This window comes from Mustela lutreola, chromosome 7 (assembly GCF_030435805.1).
Source record: "Mustela lutreola isolate mMusLut2 chromosome 7, mMusLut2.pri, whole genome shotgun sequence".
In the NCBI taxonomy this organism is placed as follows: Eukaryota; Metazoa; Chordata; class Mammalia; order Carnivora; family Mustelidae; genus Mustela; species Mustela lutreola.
The window spans coordinates 12,424,292-12,442,896 of NC_081296.1; the positions used below are offsets into that span (position 1 = coordinate 12,424,292).

Below are 18,605 nucleotides of genomic sequence, written 5' to 3' on the forward strand. Positions count from 1 at the left end.
ACGGGCAGTTCTGTGTTTTCTCATGTTAATTTCTATCTGGCAGCATCTACAAACAGAAGCCAGTGCCACGCGGCTCCTTCCAAGTCAGCAGTTACCCGACATCTCTTCACTCATAAAACACTGTGGTTTAATCCATGAATGGAAGGTAAACTTCCTAGAAATTACCCTTTGGCTGAGATCAGACTCAGGTGCTTTTTCTATAGGGCAATGTGACCTGGGACTTTCCCCAATTCTGCCTTTTTTTTTTTTTTTCTTCTGAAGAAAGCCCCTATTTCTTGGTCACTGGCTACTTCTCTCTGTAACATAAGACCATGAGCACTGAACACATATGGCTCTTCTTGGTAGCAGAACCAGTAACTCGCCCACACATCAATCAAGCCTAAACCCAGAGATACTGAGGAAATTTCATACAACTCATCTTCCTTCCTAAAACCTTAAAAATCTTAAAAATCACTTCATAGCATCTATACCCTAACTACAAACTACCAAAAATCAAAGTCTGAAATTCCCCCCAGTTTCTACCTTTTCTCTCTGGGTATTAGAGACCCAAACTTCACAGAATTTGCACTTGCTCGGGTTAAGTTTGGACTACTGAGCCAGAAAGACAAATAATTCCAGCCCATGTGGCCAAAGACACAGCACCCAAATGAACACAGCCAGGCATCAGCTTACAGCCACTCCCATTCTTCTGAAATGTCAACCTGCCAGGGCCCCCAAAATAGACTTGTTGTTGTATCTTATTTTAAAAATTAGAGACCTTTTCATTTAAATCCTGAGATAGCAGCCAACAAATTTCTAGTACTAACAATCCAAAACACGAATACAACTAAAAACGCCAAGTCACCAAAAATACTGTAATACCTAAAGCTTAAATTCCTCAACAGGAATAAAAATATCTTAATTGGTTAAAAACCCTTTATCGGGAGCGGGGGTGGGGGGAGGACCACAAGTTGCTCTTTTTCCTAAGCAACTTCTTTTCTGGTTCTGTTGGTCATTTCTCTACATGCTCCACCCCCACACTTTAAACACATACTACACTTAAGGAGATTTTCAAACATGACAAGAGCAGCAAAAACAAACCAACAATAAGAACAATTCAGGCTACTTCTTACCTACACAGGCTGGGGGTGAGCATGGAAACCGGTCCTCTGTCTACACCTGGCAACAGGTGGCGGCATCAAAGTACGAATGGAACAGACCTTTAACGATTCAGGGGTCAACGCCACCTTGGACTCCAGCTTCAGCTTCAACCCTCAAGAACAAGTTTTATTCACGTAGTTTATTTCCCCCAAGCCACAGCGGTTTCTCTTTGCTCTCTCTGGACATGGTTACCCACAGATGGAACAGGCTGCTGTGTGAGCAATCTGCTCCCGGCAGCTGCTTCACCGAGATAAGCAGACACAACGTGTGCGCTGTGACAGCGGCTCAGCAGGCTTGGGCGGACATCCTGCGTCCCATCCCCTGCCCTGCACACAGTCCTGGATTCCCAGACTGCTGCCCAAAAGCATCAAGCAATGGAACGGGAAGTCAGCTCCGCGGGCAGGAAAAGGAGGGCGTTCTCTCCTTCCCCTCCCCCGTCCCACCCCCGCCCTCACCAATGACCTAATACCACCATTTTGGATGTAGGGTCATTCACGTAGAACGACTCTTACAGCTGTTTCATGAAACCAGCCTGACTCTAAATTTGCTCAGAATACAGACTAGGATGACAGGGAAGGAAAGCGTTCTGGGCTTGTAAGTAAAACGTACTTTTTCAACACTGCTTTTCACAGTTCTAGAAAAAAGGACTAAGCCATGTGAATAAAGACATCTGCAAAATTCTTTTATCGTTGTAAAGCACCTGCGATGGAGACCAATTTTCTCGGTTTGCAAAATTGCGACTCCTCCGGTATGGCAGAGTGTTTACGGGCTTCATCAGTCAGGCCTGGAGTCTACAATACAGGAAGCAAAATCTGTCCAACCCTGAGAACGTCCCTCTTCTGATGGTGGTGACTATTAACTTGGCAATTTACCCAATGAATGAAAAGACGCTTCTCAACCACAAAGAGGCCTCCTTTCTATACCAGCATATCTCTGAGGCTCTTAAGAGAGTCTGTCCCTCAAACTGCTACTTCTGTATTCTGCTTTGCTTACCTGTTGCGGGCCCAGACCCTTCAGCGGCCAGAACCATCTTCTCCAGCTTCTTCCTTTCAGCCAAACCCCCTGCAAAGCTGCCAGGGGCTTCCTCGCAGATACTGCCCATGTGTGGGGTCCGCCCAGGCAGGAAAGAGCTCCCTTGGCCTGCAGAAGCACTCTCTGGATGCTCAGTCACTGGGCCTGACTCTGAAGGGCTGGATGGTGACATGTGACCAGTCCCCCGCCCAGTGATCAGGACTCCCGAGGACTTGACTTGGTCCAGGACGGCCTCCACTATGCGACTCGCAGCCTCCTCAATGGAGTCTGCTCCTTCGGGCAGAGACACGGCACAGGGTAGAGGGGGAGTGCCCCCTGCCCTGCCTGGGGCCGGCTCACCACCTTTTGAAAGTCCGGTGTCGGTGGGGAGCTCTCTGGCAGGTGGCTGCTGGAGGACGTGGCGCATGTCAGCATCCACCTGTGCCCCGCTGCCATCGGCCACGCCACCGCTGCGGTCTGCCTCCTTCCAACCCACAGGCACCATCTCGGGAGCGGCGGCGCCCTGCAGGTCCATCACACCTTCATCTGCTGAGGCTCCCGGCAAATCCAGGACCACAGTCTTCTCCTGGCTCAAGGCTTCTGAAATCGGGAGGTCTTGGGCGGTGTGTGATACAGCCTCTCTTCTGGTCCCGACAGTATCTTCTGTGGCATTAACCACAGCAACATCCAACCCCACATTTCCGCTCACCTCACCAGCACGGCTTTTACCTTGGGATTCAGGGTTCTGCACGCCAATATCCAGAGCGGAAGACCGACTGCAAGCAAGAGCCCCAGCTCCCTCTGGTGATACACCTGGCAATGCAGCTGAGCCGCTCTGCTCTGCACCCGAGGCTTCCTGGTGTGGGTCTGCAGCCAGACTTGCTCCCCGTGGCACCAGACTCTGTGCAGCCCCACCTTCAGTCAGCAGTGAGACTGGCGGGGCCACTTCCTGGTTACACTCAGTTTCTGCGCTCAGGCAGGCCAAGGCTGCGCCCCGGGGACTGCCGCCCTCAAGTGCTCTGTCCTCGGCGCAGACAGCCAAACTCAGCTCTCCGGAGAACCCCAGTGCCTCCTGTCCGGGAGGTGGTGTTCTCTGCTCTTCCTGAAACGCTCCTGAGGAACAAGTGTCTTCCTTAACAGAGGCACAAGTCACTGGTTTATCCCCACTATCTTGTCCTTGAGCTTTAGAGCTTTCCGGAACCACCAGAGTCTTTCCTACCTCAGTCAGAACGGAATCGGAGGCCACGGTGGCCTTACCCACACGCAGCAGAGAAGCGTCAGTGCCCCCCTCGAGATCCAGAAGTTCGGGGGCTGCTGAAAGGTGGGGAGCCCCATGTTCCCCACTAAGTCCCATGGGGCTGGTATTCCCCATTCTGGGCCGACGATGGAGAGCAGTGGAGGGTATGGGCAGGCCTACGGCACCGTCTTCTGAGCGCTGCTTATGAGGATCGCTCGAATCTCCGCCTGGGCCATCTCCACCATCTGTAGCCGTATGGAGTTCAGAAGTTGCTGTTCCCTTTTCTTTTTGGGAGGGGACAAGAGAAAGTGCGTCATCTTTGGTTACTGATTCACTGCCTGGCCTGCTTGCCAGAGAAGTCTTGTCTGATGTCACGGCCTGGTCTGGCATCAGTTCTTTCCCGGCGTTGAGGACAAGCACCTGTGGCTGCACCTCAAGCATATTTGTTAAAGCTTTTCCGAGATTCCAATCTTTTCTCTGGCCCTTTTTATCCGAAACTTCAAGAGGACAAAATTCCGCCTGTTCCTGGGTGCCTCTTAGAGGGTCAGGAGTGGCTGTGTGAGCCTGGGGACCTTCACAGCAGAGGGCCGGGGGGAGATGCTGTGTGGAGGGCAGTCCTGGGGTGGTGCCCTCGGGCTGGGTACCTATGCCACCACAGTGTTCCACAGCCAGGACGCCCCCAGCAGTCACTGTGCTCTGCCCACGGGCAGGGGTGGCACACGGAGTGTCCCCTCCAGGTGTAGAACAGAGGGGTGATTGGCTGATCTGGCTCTGAATGGGAGATGAATCAGTTTCCGATTTCTCATTCGGCGCGTCTTTTCGTGGCCCCGGGAATGTCAGATCGGAGGGGGACGCTGCCTCACTTGTGCCTGCCAAGGGAGCAGAAGGACCGAGCCCATCTGAAGTCGTGTCTTCTGCAGCAGCTGGAGCTACCGGGGAGCTCTGACCCGCGGGAGCCCCAGCATTCCCTACACAACTTCTGGAAGCTTCTGTCTCTGCAGATTTCACAGGGGAGGCTTCTCCCTTCCTAGAAGCAAGTAAAGACTCAGCAGGTTCGTTAGCACCCGGGGAGCCACTGGCAGAGACGCAGTTGGGAGCAGCGGCTTTATCTGCAGGCTGCCTTGTGACTTTTACGTCAGAGGCTCCGGCTGTGCTGATAGGAGAGTCCTCAAACTTTTCCTTTGTACCTTCCCTTACTTCAAGCACATCCTTCTGGATGGCGGCGCTGACGTTCGGGAGACCACGTTCTGTCTCCCCCGCAGTCCCTGCGACGCTGACTGCCAGTTCGCCTCCAGAGAAGTGCGGAGTGGGAGCGGAGCCCGGTTGCATGGCCTTGTCTCCCTGCTGGAGGTGGTCTCCAGTGCTTAGAGACTCCTGGTCTGTGACTGGTGCAGAAGACTTTGTTCCAGTTTCTCCATTTCTGACTTGACCGGATGGAAAGTCTCCTGTGGCCTCTCCTCCACTAGCAGGTATGCTCAGAAGGCGGCTGCTGGGATCAGACGCCGCTCCGCAGTCCGCAGTAAGTGAGGGCTCCACCTCGTCCCCTGCTCCTCCCACACCTTCGGTTTCCTTCTTACAGGAACAGTCTGTATTCTCTTCCGCTGCCACACTTGACAAACTGGAGGAACTTTCAGTCTCCCCCACAGGGCTCCTGTGGCCACACGGACGAGGCTCAGGGTCTTCAGGTAGAGACAAGCGTGGCTGGCTGTCCTCGGGATCCGACGTGCAGCAAAGAAACCGGCCATCTGGATCTCGGGCACTGGGCAGACTTGAAGGATCCTGTGCCGTCACCATTAAGCGCATAGGACTGTCCATCTGCTTAACATTTGTTTTCTAGGAGGAAAGGGAAGATAGTTATAAAAGCTGCCCATGGGAAAAGATGTCACTGACACCTAGAAACAGAACTCCTGCTGGAGAGAACTCGCTGCCGCTCCAGCCCTCCTAAGATCACATGAAAAGCTGATCTCAAGAAATACAAATGGATTTTTGCTAGTCCCCGATACCACTTTCTTCTCTTGTAGGTACATATCCACTGGAGTGGTAAGACAGTCAAGAATATACAACATGGGGGTGCCTGGGTGGCTCAGTGGGTTAAAGCCTCTGCCTTCGGTTTAGGTCATGATCCCAGGGTCCTGGGATCGAGCCCCATATCGGGCTCTCTGCTCAGCAGGGAGCCTGCTTCCTCCTCTGACTGCCTCTCTGCCTACTTGTAATCTGTCTTCAAATAAATAAATAAAATCTTTAAAAAAAAGAAAAGAGAAGGGTTAGAAAAATTTTGGAAAAAAAAAGAATATACAACATGGCTTGTCCTAAATTATGAACTTATTTTAGAAAGGTGACCCTCAAAAACCTTATTTTATAAGGGCACACTGACTATCTTTAGCTGAAGAAGATATTTTTAAAGGGTCTTGAGAGGGGTAGAGGTATGCTTCCATCCCCCCTCATGTACATGAATAAAAGGGAGTCCTACTCAGTATGGTAAAGTCTTGTCATTTGCAAATTGTCATTTGAAGCTCCTGAGCCTGAAATTCGTACTGAGAATTTACATGGTGTCCTTTATTCCCCCAGACAGGCTCTGTTCAATCTAGCTTACCACTTTCAATTACGGGTTCATGATTTCAAGAACAGTGGCACAGCAGATTTGTTTTTGATAAAGGCAGTTCCTCTGTTGCCTAGTACTGAATATGAAATAGGAACATACCAAGCCAGTATGATCCCCAATTATTCTTAGTACTGTGGCTTGAGGAAACTGCATGTCATGTCAAAACTGCTTTTTGCAACTTCACAGTATTTTAAAAAACAAACAGATATTACCAACTATATGGGAGTGGCTGAAAAAAACCACGGTTTGTCAACCTGAGGCCAAGGCCATGCTATTAACTATGAAGACCATGGTAAAGGCTGAAATACAGATTGATGATACACTGGAAAAAAAAAAAAAACAGGTAAAACCTAGGGTTAAAATCTAAGGTCATAAGTATGCAAAATTTACATGTACATATAGCAGGGCTAAGGAAAAATGGGGAAAAAAATATACCTCATCTTTACAGTGGGTTTGCCTTTCTATCAAGATCAGAAATTCTTACACTACTCCTATTTGTTCAACAAATAAAAATGACTTTTAAAATATCTGTTTGTTCTTCCCCTTCCTCCGACCTACTGCAATACTCTCATGCGTATCTACCGAGCAGTGTTCTTGCTCAATTACGGTTCTCCAACATCAGACTAGTCCCGCCCACCTACCGGCTCTACCGTGGAAGTTTACACATACAAGTATACAATGTGCTGTGCTCAACTAAAGTCTCCCTACTAAGAGAGAACAAGAAAAATGGACTTTCGCGAAAAGCTTCTGTGCTACGCTCCAAAGAGTGTCCCAGTTTAGCTTGCTCCCAGTCCTGTGACAGCGTAACCGTCTCCTAAGATCAGGAAAGCAGGTCATTCCATTTAGTAAAGGGCAAACATTACAGAGATTCAGGGAAACGAGTGTTGTTTTAGAAGCTCCTAACACACGCGTCCTGTCAGAGTTTTAACTTCTCATAGTTTCCTGTCGAATGTTCCCATATCGTGCAGGAACTCCGGCACCCACAAGGTGGACTACCATTCACCTAGGAAGAAGAGCTCCAAGGGAAAATCAGGCTTCTCGGCAAGCTGTTCAGAGGAAAAGAAAAGGACACCTGTCCTGGCACCAACATGACTGGGAAAGGGAAAGGCAGGCACATCACACACGCCTGCTGTGAAGTATCTTGGCCTGCTGGCCGCAAAAATAATGCCTGCTCCCAAAGATGCCTCTGGTTCCGCGCTGACCTGAGAGGACCTTAAATCAAATTATTGTCAAGCTTTTTCCAAATCTAATCAGCTCTGAAATAAACTGGGTGGAAAAATTATCTAAACTTAGCCTTTCAGATGTTATGGCCAAGAGACATGTACCCATATGACGTTTATATTATCCATAATAAATGCTACCAGGGAGTCTGTAATGTTTTTACGTCTGGCAACAACTTTATCTTGAAGGCTTGAGTGGATTATAAAATCTTTATTTTTTTAGTGATCTTTTTACCATACAACTATCAATTTAAATATAGTAACATTATCATCACTCATCGAAATAGTTGTGAAAAGGCCTTACTTTTAAGTAAATGTGGTCCTTGTTCTTTAGCAACAATCTCAGAAACTGTTTTGCTCATTTAGCTTTATAAAGCTAAACTGACAAATTAATAAACAGACAAATTTCCTTTTATGCCAGGAAAACGGAGTTCTAGTTGTTGTGTATTTCTGTATCTGCAGTGTGTATGTTTATCTTTCACTAGTTCAAAAGCCTGGCCAAAAAAAGAAAAGAAAAGGAAAATTCCCAGTCCCCTGTTGCTGTTTTGTATGTTTAAGCAGTAATAGCTAATGCTGCTAAAACTGCTTTAGGTTTCACAATCTCTGAGGAAAGCATTTCTGTGTTCTAATTCTAGGAAGGTTCAGTGGGGGAAAGTGTGAGGGCACCAAAGCCTGAAAATGGACATTTTCTTCCTTACCATTAGCTGCTGTTGGATGTTCATAAGTTTAAAAATATGTCCAGTGCAACTGTCTCCAGGAAATGGGACTTCATGACGTGTTTCGGACTCAGAGGTTAAGGTATAGACGTCCAACTCTCGATGATGCCTCACAGAGCAGTTTCCATATGGGATTTCGTAGGATAAACTGCTCCAGGAGTCTGGTTCCCCAGCATTCTCCCTGTAAGCAAGCAGCTCTGGTTAGACCACCTGTGCTCTGCCCCCTCACCCGGGGCACAGCTCCTCCTCTCAGCCTTCCCTCACCGCCCCAGGGCCGTGCAGCAGAGATCTGGTTTCTATAGCTCCCCAGAGAGCCAGGCCTGTAACTCACTGCACTGCACCATCCGCCTCCTAAGAGGTCACAGATGGATTAAATGAAAACTGCAGGATTCCTCCCTAAGAACCTTCTTTTGATTAAGATAAAGAGAGGTCTGGGACTTTAGAATAGTTAAAATTATGCAAATAAAATAATTAACATTATGCTAACAACCAACTAATGAGGAAATGTAAGGAGGATGGTCTTAGCCTGGTTTTCAATAGAAGGAAGGCTTATATTAAGCATTTCTCTTACACTGGGTTGCACCATATGCTGACTGCAGTTGATTCTACTGGGAAGGGCAGAAGAAATCACTATAACCCATGAAAGGGCACTCCAACTTTCATTAACAGCTCTCAAAGTCAACCATATAGACAAAGACAACGAAGCCATATCATACTATACTTGTCAATACAATTAGGAAGAAGCACTTGGTTCTAAGAACTTCAAGTTAAAATTTTTTTTAATCTAAAAAAGCAAATGACCTTGCTCAACTCTCATCATCAGCAGCATACCACATCTACAAATAAAGCCGACAAAGGCGCAGGTATGTAAAGAAAAATCTCTGGGACAGGCCCCAACACATGAAATCTCTTTATGAACTAACAGATTGGCCAAGTACTCCAGAGATTCTGGAAGAAGGAGGAAGGTGATGTTTGAGATTACATTTCAAAATGGAATAAGTAAACAGAAGCAAGCCTGAAGAAATAACAGACATACCACACACTGACAAGCAGGAGAAGAAAACCCTCTTGGCAGTGTTTCATTTATTAAACTATAGTTGTCTGGCAGTAACAATCCACCAGATAGTAACTGGAGTTTGAAACTAACTATATGCTTTATTATGAAACCCAGAACTGAAGAATCGTGCACTGGCTGAAGGTCACGATGAAGGCTGCTCCAAAAGAAAACTACTGGAACATCCACTCTCAAGAGGACACCCCAGAGGTTGCTTCAGAGGACCCTAGCATACACTATGCTCAGTTTTTTTATGTACTTAACCAAGTTGCTCTACTTGGAGTAAAGTGACCTCAAGTAGAAAAGTACAGTTGACTCAAGCAACTCGGGTTGGCACTGCACGGGTCCATTTACACACAGATATTTTTTCCCTGAAAAATACACTACAGTTCTGTAAATGTATCTTCTCTTGTGACTTTCTTAACGAACATCTTTTCTCTGGCTTACTGGATTGTAAAGATACAGTATATAATACACATAACACACAAAATTTGTGTTAATTGGCTGTTTATGTTATTGGTAAGGCTTTCAATCAATAGCATGCTATTAAGTTTTGGGGAATCAAAAGTTATACTCAGTTATTTGTCAGCGCAGGGGGTTAGTGCCCTTAACCTTCTCATTGTTCAAGGGTCAATTCTACTTGTAAGATAGTCACTTAAAAATTCAACTGAATGACTCAGCTAAGAAGCCAATCAGCCACACCAAATGAGGGGGGACGCGACTTCTCTGTAATTTCAGCTTTGAAGCTTGGGCTGACACTGCCGCTAATTCCAGGTCATCTATCAACTGAGAGACACAACTAGCATACCTGAGTGCTCCGATTACCACACACGGCCATACTCTAATAACAAAAGGCCTTTGAGAACACAACTTGGTGTACACACCACTCCACTGTGAACCAAATATAATGAGAGAGGACTGTCTGCCAAAGCAGGGGCAATTAAAAAGTGACACAATCCGTTCCCAGCAAGATGGGAGTTCTCTACCAACCTCGCCACTACTACTTCTCAAACTGTTTCCTTTTTACTACCTAAACCTTGAGAAATTCGCACCTGTAACCACAAACTATTTACCTTCTACAGCTCCCATGCTCTCCTTCCAGAGGAATGTGCTGTTGTTGCCACAATTAACCCCGAGTGCTAACCCTCCCATCTCCCAGTTCCTTGTCCCTGTGAATTCTGTTGCTTCTCAGTCTGTCTAGATAGAAACGACTGGTCCACGCAATTATTCTCTTACTGATTTCATGAATATCTCGTGCAACGGACACTCTTCCAAACCCATTTTTCCTGAAGGTCTGGGTAAACCCCACCACCCAGCAAGTAGCCAGGGGTCAGGCAGTATTCCAGGTGCTGGTGACAAACCAAAATTCTCAGCCTATTGGGAATTTATGTACATAGCAAGGGAGACAAGAGCAGTCAGACTGAATAAAACATCCGCCATTTCTGAGAGAGCAAGTGCTATGCAGAAAAATAAAGCCGGGATGAGATGAAGGTTGCCATTTTATTTTTAATTTAACTTTATTTCATTTAAATTCAATTAATTAACATATACTGTGTTATTAGTTCAGTAGAGTTCAGTGTTTCATTAGTTCTATTTCACACCCAGTGCTCATCACATCACCTGCCCTCTCAATGTCCATCACCCAACCCAGTTACCCATCCCCCCATCCCCCTCCCTCCAGCAACCCTCAGTTTGTTTCTTCTACAAACTTCCAGTTTGTAGAGTCTCTTCCAGTTTGTCTCCCTCTCTGATTTTGTTTATTTTTCCTGCCCTTTCCCTATGAGCCTCTGTTCTGTTTCTTCAATTCCACGAGTGAGATCACATCATCATCTTTCTCTGACTGACTTATTTAGCATAATACCCTCTAGTTCCATCCATGTCATTTTCTCTCTTTTTTTGATGGCTGAGTAGTATTCTACTGTATATATGCACGTTTTCTTTACCCAGTCATCTGTCAATGGACATTTGGGCTCTTTCCATAGTTTGGCTATCGTGGACACTGCTGCTATAAACACTGGGGTGCAGGTGCCCCTTCGGATCCCTACGTTTGTACTTATGGGTAAATACCTAGTAGTGCGATTGCTGGGTCGTAGGGTAGCTCTATTTTCAACATTTTGAGGAAGCGCCACACTGTTTTCCAGAGTGGTTGCACCAGCTTGCATTCCCACCGACAGTGTAGGAGGGTTCCCCTTTCTCCGCAGCCTCGCCAGCATCTGTCATTTCCTGACTTGTTAATTTTAGCCCCTCTGACTGGTGTAAGGTGGTATCTCACTGTGGTTTGATTTGTATTTCCCTGATGCCGAGTGATGTTTTTCATGTGTCTGCTGGCCATTTGTATGTCTTCTCTGGAGAAATGTCTGTTCATGTCTTCTGCTCATTTCTTGACTGGGTCATTGGCTTTTTGGGTGTTGGGTCTGATTAAATTCTTTATAGATTTTGGATACTAGCCCTTAATCTGATGAGACATTTGCCAATATCTCCTCCCATTCTGTAGGGTTTTTTTTTTTTTTTTTTTTTGGTTTTGCCGACTGTTTCCTTTGCTGTGCGAAAGCTTTTTATCTTGGTGAAGTCCTAATAGTTCATTTTTGCTTTTGTTTCCCTGAGGATTGCAATTTTAAATATGGAAGGGCTCATGGAGGTGACTTTTTTTTTAAGATTTATCTATTTATTTATCTGAGATAGAGAGAAAGAGAGAGACAGAGGGAGAATGAATGGGAGGGTAAAGGGAAAGGGGAGAGAATTCCAAGCAGACTGCACTGAGCACAGAGCCTGATATGGGGCCCAATCCCATGATCGTGAGCCTGACCAAAACCAAGAGTCAGATGCTTAACTGACCAAGCCACCCAGGTGCCCCCTGTGGTGGCATTTTAAGCCAGTATGTTTTGTGCTCTGTGTTTAGCACTGTATAAGACTTGTCCTGTGTCCAGTAATAAAATGTAGCTAAGTTCTGGGCATAAAAATGCTTACTGAAACTTTAGGTATAATAGTATTAAAAAGTGGACAGCACCAGGTCAGTAACTAGAGGGCTGTTTGGTAAAAATGAAGAACAGATCTCTGGACTATTACACAGCCATTAAAAATAATGGAAGTAATAGTCCAGTAATGCTAAAATCTACAACGTTCAGGGAAATAAGCAAAATAAAAAGGGTAAAATTTAGGTAAGTCTAGATGGTAAAATGCACAAAAAATAGTATTATAGTTGTTGGACTGTAGGTTTTCTTCCCCAAGACTTTCATTAACGTTTTTAACAAACTTTTTAGAGTCTCCTATTGAGCTATGACTCGCTGCTCCAGAATGCTTTCACTTGTGTGTTAGTGAAATTTTCTAAAGTCTCCTCAAAGGCCCAATCTTAGCTCTACTTCATTCTCAGGTGACCGTTCTGCCCTTCTCAGTGAGAAGCTTGAGGCTACCTGACGTGTGAACTCAATCTTGATCCACTAATAAATCTGCCTCTGCCCACCACCTCTTGTGTCAAAGACGCCTCTTCTCAGCAGTGGGTTTGCTCGGTTCCCCCCCGGCCTCCTGCCATCCCAGACTGGGCAATCCTCCCCTGGATGCCTGCAGTGTTCCACGCACTCCTGGACTAGCTCCGCACACCCCGCCCCCTTAAAACAGCAGCGGGAGACAGAGCAGTGGTGGCAGCAGAGGGGATGACTACTGCCCCGCGAGCCTGCCGGAAGCGGCGGCAGGAATCTGTGCTCCACCCTGCAGACCAGATCTCACAGAGTCTGGCCCCCAGGAGGCACCTGACAACATGGAGACACTTTCTGGTGGTCACAACCCAGGGGAGGCGGGTAGAGGAGTTTCTACAATGCATAGGACAGCTCCCTGCCACAAGGAATTGTCAGGCCCCAACTGTCAATACTGCTGAGGTTGAGAAACACTGCTCTCACCCACTGACCCACCCTCCTCCCCTCCCTTCCATCTCCTTACTGGTCATCCAAAAGCTTCAAGATTCTGCAATTGGGTCCTTCTCACTCCACTGCTACTAAAACTAAAACCTCTTTGTCACGTATGTCCATGGACAAGAAACGCCAAATCCAGCAGCCTTTCCTTGTCCCCATCAGCCTTGAGTTTTACAGAATTTTTTTTTTTTTAAAGATTTTATTTATTTATTTGATAGACAGAGATCACAAGTAGGCAGAGAGGCAGGCAGAGAGAGAGAGAGGAGGAAGCAGGCTCTCTGTGGAGCAGACAGCCCGATGCGGGGCTCGATCCCAGGACCCTGGGACCATGACCTGAGCCGAAGGCAGAGGCTTTAACCCACTGAGCCACCCAGGTGCCCCGAGTTTTACAGAATTTTAAAATAGTGACCTGATTTCTGTGCTGAAATCTATTCTCACTGGACATTGATAAAGAACCACATAGTAGGGGCGCCTGGGTGGCTCAGTGGGTTAAGCCTCTGCCTTTGGCTCAGGTCATGATTTCAGAGTCCTGGGATCGAGCCCCGAGTCGGGCTCTCTGCTCGGTGGGGAGTCTGCTTCCCCCCGCCCTCATTTTCTGCCTGCCTCTCTGCCTACTTGTGATCTCTGTCAAATAAACAAATAAAATCTTTAAAAATAAATAGGTAGGTAGATTGATAAAACGGACCACACAGTTTTCTCTGGCTCTCTCTCCTTCACAGACCTTAGATGTGGAGGCATGTCAACTGTATACACTCTCCTACTCTCATTCGTTCTTCCCCGCAGCACCGGTTTGCCTCCCAAATCTCTCTCCAGCTGCCAAGTCTGAGCCCCACCCCACATTTACAACTATTTCAATGTCTTTACCAGGATGTGCAGTGGACATTCTCAAATTTCAAAACTCAATTTTATGTTCCCCCGTTCCCCAAAGCAACAGCAACTCCGAACTTATTTCCATGAATGAAAACACTGGCAGCCCTAGTAACACCGTCACCCCTCTTCGGAACATCGCGTCGGTCTTGTGTCTCCCATTCAGTGCCCTACTTCAATTCCTGCAAGCCCTGCACCAGCTCAGGCCTTCACGGAATTATCTGGACTCTTGCAGACACTTTTGTTACAGGCCAGCTGCCCTAGAACCTCCACTGCTCCCCAAATCTACCTTAAGAAACCATCTGAAAGCAAAAGTGATGCCACCCTCCTGCCTGAAAGTTGTGTTTCTTGTTCTTCTTTTCGCGTAGGGAGTGAAGTGTACACATGTGCTTGCCCCTTTCGCCTAGGCTTTCCCTTTTAATCTTAAGCCCTTAACACCCCTGCACTCCACCTGTCCTGTAAGGAGATATAAAACAGAAGCCCACAGAACTTCACGATCAAGGCCACGCGGCTAGTAAGGACACCAGAACGACAACCTTCTCTTTTCCACTCGGTGATGACAGCTGCATCGGCGCACCACTGCGATGATACTTCTAGCTGTCCAGCAAGGCTTCCACGGTGAGGCACCTACGTTCTTCATGTCAACTTATTTTCCATGCCCTGTTCTTTTTTTGTCATGTCCCGGCTTCTGTCTCCCAGCATGGGGCTCAAACACACAACACTGAGATCCAGAGTCGCATGCTCTACTGACTGAGCCAAGCCAGGCCCCCTCTTCTGCCATATTCTTGTCCCTCTGCAGCCCACCTATAAGTGTCCATTCCACAAGCACACTTCATCAGCCAGCAGTGCCGGCCTATCCAGAATCCACCCCTCTTTCAGTCCGGTTTCCAAACTTCTTCCATTCTTCTCTCCGGTGATACAGTCTTCCCTCTGACTACACAAGACCTTAGTCTGTTACTGTCTTGTGGCTTTAAAACAAAGAAACCAAACCTCTTTGGGCTGTTTCACGGTTATTTATGGACCTGTCGTATCCCTCTCATCAGAACACAAGGCTCCACAAGACAGGGACGGTGCTTACTGGAGCTCGGATTCACTGAGGGATTAAGACAGAAAATCAGACAGGGTGCAAAAGTAAGTATAGGGAGAGTCTGTCTTTATCATCCCTTTCTTTGGCTTACTAACAAATGGCAGTGCAGCCCATCATTCCGGGCCTGTGGTATAGAATAAACCATACTCTTCCAAAGAACAGAGCCACGGAGAAGACACACATGCGCACAGAAAGGGAATGAGGGAACTGGGGCCGGGGAGCATTAGAAACCAACCTCCCAACGCCGAGAGGGAGCGTTCGGCTGAAAACCACATGCACGCAGCCTGTCCGGTTCTCCTCAGAGCAGTTCTAGCTATGGTGTGGCATTCGGTGTCTCCATTATTTGGCACCTAGAAGGCTGCTTGTAGCTACACCATGCAACGTCCTAGGAGTACTCGCCCTTTCTTGCACGATTTAGTGTCTGCACTTGAATTAAGTTACTTTCATTTTTCCAATTACTCCTAACTAGAACCTTGTTTGTATGGTCTTGCTTCACAAGGTGATACTCAAAGATCGTCAGTGAAACACCTACAGAACAACTATTAAGTGGCAGGCACTGCACGAGGTGCCAGAGCTACAAGGATAAACAGGACCGCTGTCCTCACGGATAGAGGCGCTTGCACACTCTGAGGTCAAACACGAACTACTGTGAGACAGCCACAGCCTGGCATACTGGCGATCAGGAGACAATCAGTTAAGAGTTTTACACTGGGGTGCCTGGGTGGCTCAGTGGGTTAGGCCTCTGCCTTTGGCTCAGGTCATGATCTCAGGGTCCTGGGATCGAGCCCTGCATCAGGCTCTCTGCTCAGCAGGGAGCCTGCTTCCTCATCTCTCTCTGCCTGCGTCTCTGCCTACTTGTGATCTCTCTGTCAAATAAAATCTTAAAAAAAAAAAAAAAGTTTTACACTTACAAGTGTGGCACCTGATGTTACTAAATACACCACGTTTGATCAAAATTACAATGCTATGACTTGTCAAAGTACCATTACTTCATGTACCACAAGGAAGGAAAACACGAGTGAATTCTGACACGACACTGGAGCAGTGCTGGTCAAAACACACCCGGTCTCACAGCCGGGAAACGACAACCGAGAAGAGATTACACACGCCCCAACTGATGCCAACACTTGCTGAAGCACCAACAGACGGACAGCAGGTGTGCGGGAAGAAAGCAGCCCCAAAGCTGTGGACCAAGCTCCAAGACACCCCCGGGGACCCTTGGCTCGGTACACTTCCACAGAGATGCCGAACACGCTGTTTTCAAACTTTTACATAGGTGAACATCTTCAAATAAAATCATTTGCAAAAAAAGACTTGCTCGGTGGCAGGGCTGGTAAGGGAAGAAGGGAAGACAGAGCCCTGATTTCTCTCCATCCACCTTCCCTCCTGGGTGGGCTGGGAGGCTCCCACCTGGAACCCGGGGCAGAGCTAAACACTCCGTAATTCCAAAATTACAGACTTTTTAATGTGTAACTACAGTGCTTCCCCCTGGACAGCCATTTTCCTTGTTTCGTCTTCTCTGGACTTGGAGAAGAACTACTCAGCCGTCTCTTGACAAGAAGCCCTTTCTGAGTCTCCAGTCAGTAAATCTAGTTGTCCCTCGGTTTTGTATTTCTGCCACAGAGGGGAATATGCCTGAGAGTCTCAAATTTGCCTTAGAAATATTACACAAAGATTTTACTGCCACCAAATCAAGTCTGGCAAGACAGAAAAGCACACCCACAAGCTGACTTGAGATTCCAGTTGTTGTTACTGGTGAATTAATAGGGACCATAGCCTCAGCTGAGGTTTTTGTTATTGTTTTGTATTTTTACACGAGCACACGGGAGAGCTCCAGATGAGGACATGTAAATGCATGTAAATCTCGTTTCTACTCCCAAGAACGCCAGCCCTGTGAAGAGAGGGGCACTTTTCCTACGACCCGTGACAGTTATACTCTGTGGGGACTGCTTCGGTCCTGCTCCGTCAGACAGTCCTCCAAGAATTTCTCAGACTGCCACATTCGGCCAGACCCCAGAACAGACTACAAGACAGAAAAGGCCCGCTGATGCCATGATTATTACCTTGAAACTTGCAATCATCTTGTTGTAACACAATTTACATGGTTTCCAGCCATTCTCGGGCTGGTTCCCCTTCACCCCGAGTTTGCAGCACAACCCCCATGGCAACCCCCTCCGGCTGAGCCCTGATAGCCTTGCTGCACCGCACTGTGATGCTCTCTTCGCTCCTGTAATGCTGACAGAGACAGAGGACAGGACCATCCTCCTCCTGACTGGCTGGGCAGGTCACTGGGCAGTCAAGGCAGCTAACAAACTAGTATAATTTGGGAATCGACGAAGAAACAGGCAGGTGCTTTTAGGGACACTAGCTGATCCTCGTAAGAATCCTTCAGAGAAGTGCTATTCTTAGTTTAGATGAGCAGAAATACTAACTCATCTGCTCCAGCTCTACCGTTTCCCCTGGCAGCCTGATCAGCCTACCCTCACGTGGCAAACTTCAGCACTCAGGAGAAGGGAGAGCCTGGGCTGGAGGCTTAGCTTCTTTGAGCGATCATTCTGATCTGTAAGAAGCCGGTCACAGGCCCTCTACGAAGTTGCTGTGGCGATGAAAGGGGGTTAGAAAACAGATTATCCAACACAGCGGGGCACGCAGTAGGTGGTAGGTGGCCAGGAAGCATCAGTAACTCCTGACTGAGCGCTCAGCTATAGCAGATGGATTTGTACCCGGGCCGGACGGACCTGCAAGCCTGGGCTCCCCACCATCTCCTGAAGCACCTATAGGTGGCAGGGGCTGCTCTCTACAGGGACACCCCCACTGTGGGGCTGCCACAGCAGGAAGCACCTGGGGTCACGTGAAGTCTACACAGAGCAAAGAGACCTTCAGAAGAATTTCTACACAAATTCAAAGAATGTCCATTCCCAGCCCAGTGTTCTCCACCACACAGGGATTCTCTGGGGAAACGTTCTGAAGTCCCCCATTTGTCCACTTACCCCATAGCAGCCGCAGATCAGCCAAAGCCATTCTCCGGTGCCGGGGGAGACCCGGGCAACAGGCAGGGCACACTCACAGCCCAGATTCTCACTGCCTCCCTCCTTTCAAAATAAGCACATTCCTCGCAAATGAAATACAGTGCCAACTGTGACATTCATTCCTTCAAATGAATTAAAAAAAAAAAAAAAGGCACACTCAAATTGTTCATCCCATTTGTCACAAAACGGACACTAACTGGGACCTACATTTTACCTAAGGGGAAAAAATATTTTACTTGCCATAACAAATCCCCACAAATATATCTCATTGCACTGAATGTAGATGTCCCTGGAGCCTAAATCACCAGGTGATATGATGGCAAAGGCTGTTGTGGGGTGAGTGGATTCCCCTTTTATCACGGTCAGGTCAAGGCTAAGTTAGCTTCCACAAGCCCAAGTTTTTTCACCCGTTTACAAAAAAGTGGCAATAATATAGCTTTCTTACAGAGTTGTTTTAGGGATCAGAGATACACTTACTATTACATTTAGTTTCTGTTTCCTTCCACAAGCATAGGGTACACGCCCTAGTCACTTCCTCTTACAGCTGCCTTCATTAATGGTTTAACGATGTTTTCCGAATACTGAGCTATACGTTTTCTGTGTGTCACCTCATTTATTCCTTCAACTGTGTTGTGAATAAAGCCATTACCCCAATTTGCAGACGAGGAAACTGAAGGTGTGAGGTTTTTTAACGCCCTGTCTCGCAGCTACTATGTCATGGAGCCAGAATTAGAGCC

The 18,605-nt window shown here is 47.3% G+C and overlaps 1 protein-coding gene and 1 long non-coding RNA gene across 13 annotated transcripts in view; one reads left to right on the forward strand and one right to left on the reverse strand.

Annotated features, from left to right (window-relative positions):
- Nucleotides 1–18,605, reverse strand: part of AKAP13 (A-kinase anchoring protein 13) — a 324,413-nt gene that overhangs the window by 150,000 nt on the left and 155,808 nt on the right. For all 12 annotated transcript variants that reach the window (XM_059180056.1, XM_059180052.1, XM_059180055.1 and 9 more), the window contains 2 exons: nucleotides 7,909–8,107; nucleotides 2,134–5,221 (listed from right to left, as the gene is read on the reverse strand). In XM_059180056.1, the coding sequence (XP_059036039.1) occupies nucleotides 2,134–5,221; nucleotides 7,909–8,107 (3,287 nt within the window). The remainder of the gene's footprint in view (nucleotides 1–2,133; nucleotides 5,222–7,908; nucleotides 8,108–18,605) is intronic.
- Nucleotides 4,718–6,515, forward strand: LOC131835639 (uncharacterized). The gene is made up of 2 exons (XR_009355282.1): nucleotides 4,718–4,857; nucleotides 4,968–6,515. It is a non-coding gene; the product is annotated as an uncharacterized LOC131835639 (long non-coding RNA).